Below are 2,341 nucleotides of genomic sequence, written 5' to 3' on the forward strand. Positions count from 1 at the left end.
CAACAAGGGAAAGGGAATAAAGAAAAAAAAAAGGTACTTTCAGTTCATCTCATCAAAGAAAACCTACTATTCTACATCACAAACAGGTAAAAACGAACCCTTGTTCATGTGTAGCTTCCTTCTCGGATTTATGCATAGTTCTTTTTCTTTTCCTTTTTTTTTTTCTCTGTTTTTGTTTCTTGAATTGAAGTAAGGGTTAGAACTAACAATACACAAAGTGGATTTATTTTTAATTTTTTTTTTCTTAGGGCTTTCAATTCCCATCTTTGGTTTCAGAAGGAAAATATATATGACTTGTTTGTTGATCATGCAGCTGAATTGTTCCAGCAGAAGAAAGATCCTATGTTTCCGTGCATGTTTCCTAAATAGATAATAAGTTGAAGAAGAAAAACAAAGCTAAAAGGAGAAATTCCATTTCAGACCTGACTTTTCAGAGGATTTCATTTTTATTAATAATATTTTTTCCAATCCTTCAAGTATTTACTTTAAAAAAAAGAAGAGAGATCAGAAGTGAAAGCTTGAAAAAAATATTTTTCAGAAACAATTCAGTTGTTAAAGAAGAAAGCAAAGAAAAGACGGTTATATACTTATTACAGATAATTAAAAAATAAAAAAGTGACATAATAATCTTCAAACTGATGAACATAAAGGCCTAAAGGTTCTGATTAAGATGGGACTAATAATACTATTCCGATTCCAAGGTGTCCAGAAAGTTTTTTCTGTTTCGGTATAGTATCACTGATATATTCTGCAACAAAACAATAGTAATAAAGATTCTCCAAACCCTATTTCACTAACTATTCATTAATCACAAATTCATCACCATCAAGAAAGAAAAACGACGAAAGTGAAATTAATTAAGAGGGTGCAACTGAAGTAGCTAGCACAAACCAGATCCAAATTTAAAGCTTCTTCTTACTAGAGAATGAAGTAGTAGTTGAGATAGATGTGAAGAATATGAGAAGTTTTGATGATGATTCCTTTTTTTTGCAGAGAATCAAGAAGAAGATGGCATCATCAAGCTCGTACAATTCACCTTGCGCTGCCTGCAAATTCTTGAGGAGGAAGTGCATGCCAGGGTGTATCTTTGCGCCTTATTTTCCACCCGAAGAGCCTCAAAAGTTTGCAAACGTGCACAAGATCTTCGGGGCAAGCAACGTTACCAAGCTCCTCAACGAGCTTCTGCCTCACCAGAGGGAGGATGCGGTCAACTCCCTCGCTTACGAGGCAGAAGCTCGCGTTAGAGATCCTGTTTACGGCTGCGTTGGCGCCATATCTTTCCTCCAAAGACAAGTGCAAAGACTTCAGAAGGAACTTGATGCCGCCAACGCTGATCTTCTCCGCTATTCCTTTACTGACATCGCTCCGACACCGGCTCTTTCTATGCCCCCCGGACTAACCAATGCTACTTCCCTTCAACAAATTCCCCAAAGGTTTGGGGCAAGATTTGATAACGAAGGAAGTGGATTCTATAACAATAATCGCCAATATTCACCTAATATTTATTCTTACCCATACTCTCTTCCATGGACCGATACCTCTTCCAAGGATATCAGCGATGGGGGCGGGTTAGGTGACGGCGATGGAAGAGGAGGTAATTTGTGAATTAAGTTTGCAGTATAATACCCTTCCATCAAGGGTTTATACTTTTTGAGGCATGGTCTAAAATGTTTCTTATGGTATAATAATATTTTATAATGTCTATTATGGTTATTATTACTCTACGTAGGCTTGGTTGTTGAAGGTTCTAGTGTTTTTTATTCTCTTAATAAATTTAATTTCGTGGGATTTTTGTTATTAATTAGTTTGTTAGAGTCCTTGATTGTATGGTATTGTTCAAGAAGTTGCGAGGATCTTAGGTAGTCTTTTCGAAATCTTTTGTGTGTGTGGCTTTCTTTAGAGCCTAAAAATAAGTTGGTAGAACATGCAATAGTAGTAATGTATGTGGCTACTAGACCCTTTTAATTTGTTTGTGTATTCAGTGCAACTCTATCTAGATAGGCATGTGCAATATCTATGAAGCGGAGTTCACAATAATATTTTCTCCTCTTTCTTTCTCTCTGTCATTGTTTATGAATAAGAATAAAATGAGGTTAACACTACTTTGATTATATATAAAGCCTAACTCTATGGTTTAGAGTTTTGACGCTTAGTCCACTTTTTTAACACATATTCCAGCCTGTTTTAATTCTACTCAGATCAGCTATTATTTATGGAGGACCACCCTAATTTTACTTTTCTGTTCTTTGATTAATTTTTGTTTAAGTTCTCCCTTGTATCTGAATAATTGGAAATAGTTGATTTTGAAGACTATTTTCCTTTGATTTCTTACTCCCCTGAG

General features: G+C 35.5%; 1 protein-coding gene across 2 annotated transcripts; it reads left to right on the forward strand.

Annotated features, from left to right (window-relative positions):
- On the forward strand, positions 1–2,111 carry LOC107618766 (protein LATERAL ORGAN BOUNDARIES). Of its 2 annotated transcripts, XM_016320911.2 has the most exons (2): positions 1–86; positions 994–2,111. In XM_016320911.2, the coding sequence occupies exon 2, from the start codon at positions 1,009–1,011 to the stop codon at positions 1,603–1,605; it is 597 nt and encodes a 198-aa protein (XP_016176397.1). In that variant the 5' UTR covers positions 1–86; positions 994–1,008; the 3' UTR covers positions 1,606–2,111. The 2 variants fall into 2 exon arrangements, with proteins under 2 accessions (XP_016176397.1, XP_020978296.1); XM_021122637.1 differs by lacking the exon at positions 1–86 and having other exon boundaries at positions 96–2,111.

The sequence above is a fragment of the Arachis ipaensis genome, chromosome B01 (genome assembly GCF_000816755.2).
Source record: "Arachis ipaensis cultivar K30076 chromosome B01, Araip1.1, whole genome shotgun sequence".
Classification (NCBI taxonomy): domain Eukaryota; kingdom Viridiplantae; phylum Streptophyta; class Magnoliopsida; order Fabales; family Fabaceae; genus Arachis; species Arachis ipaensis.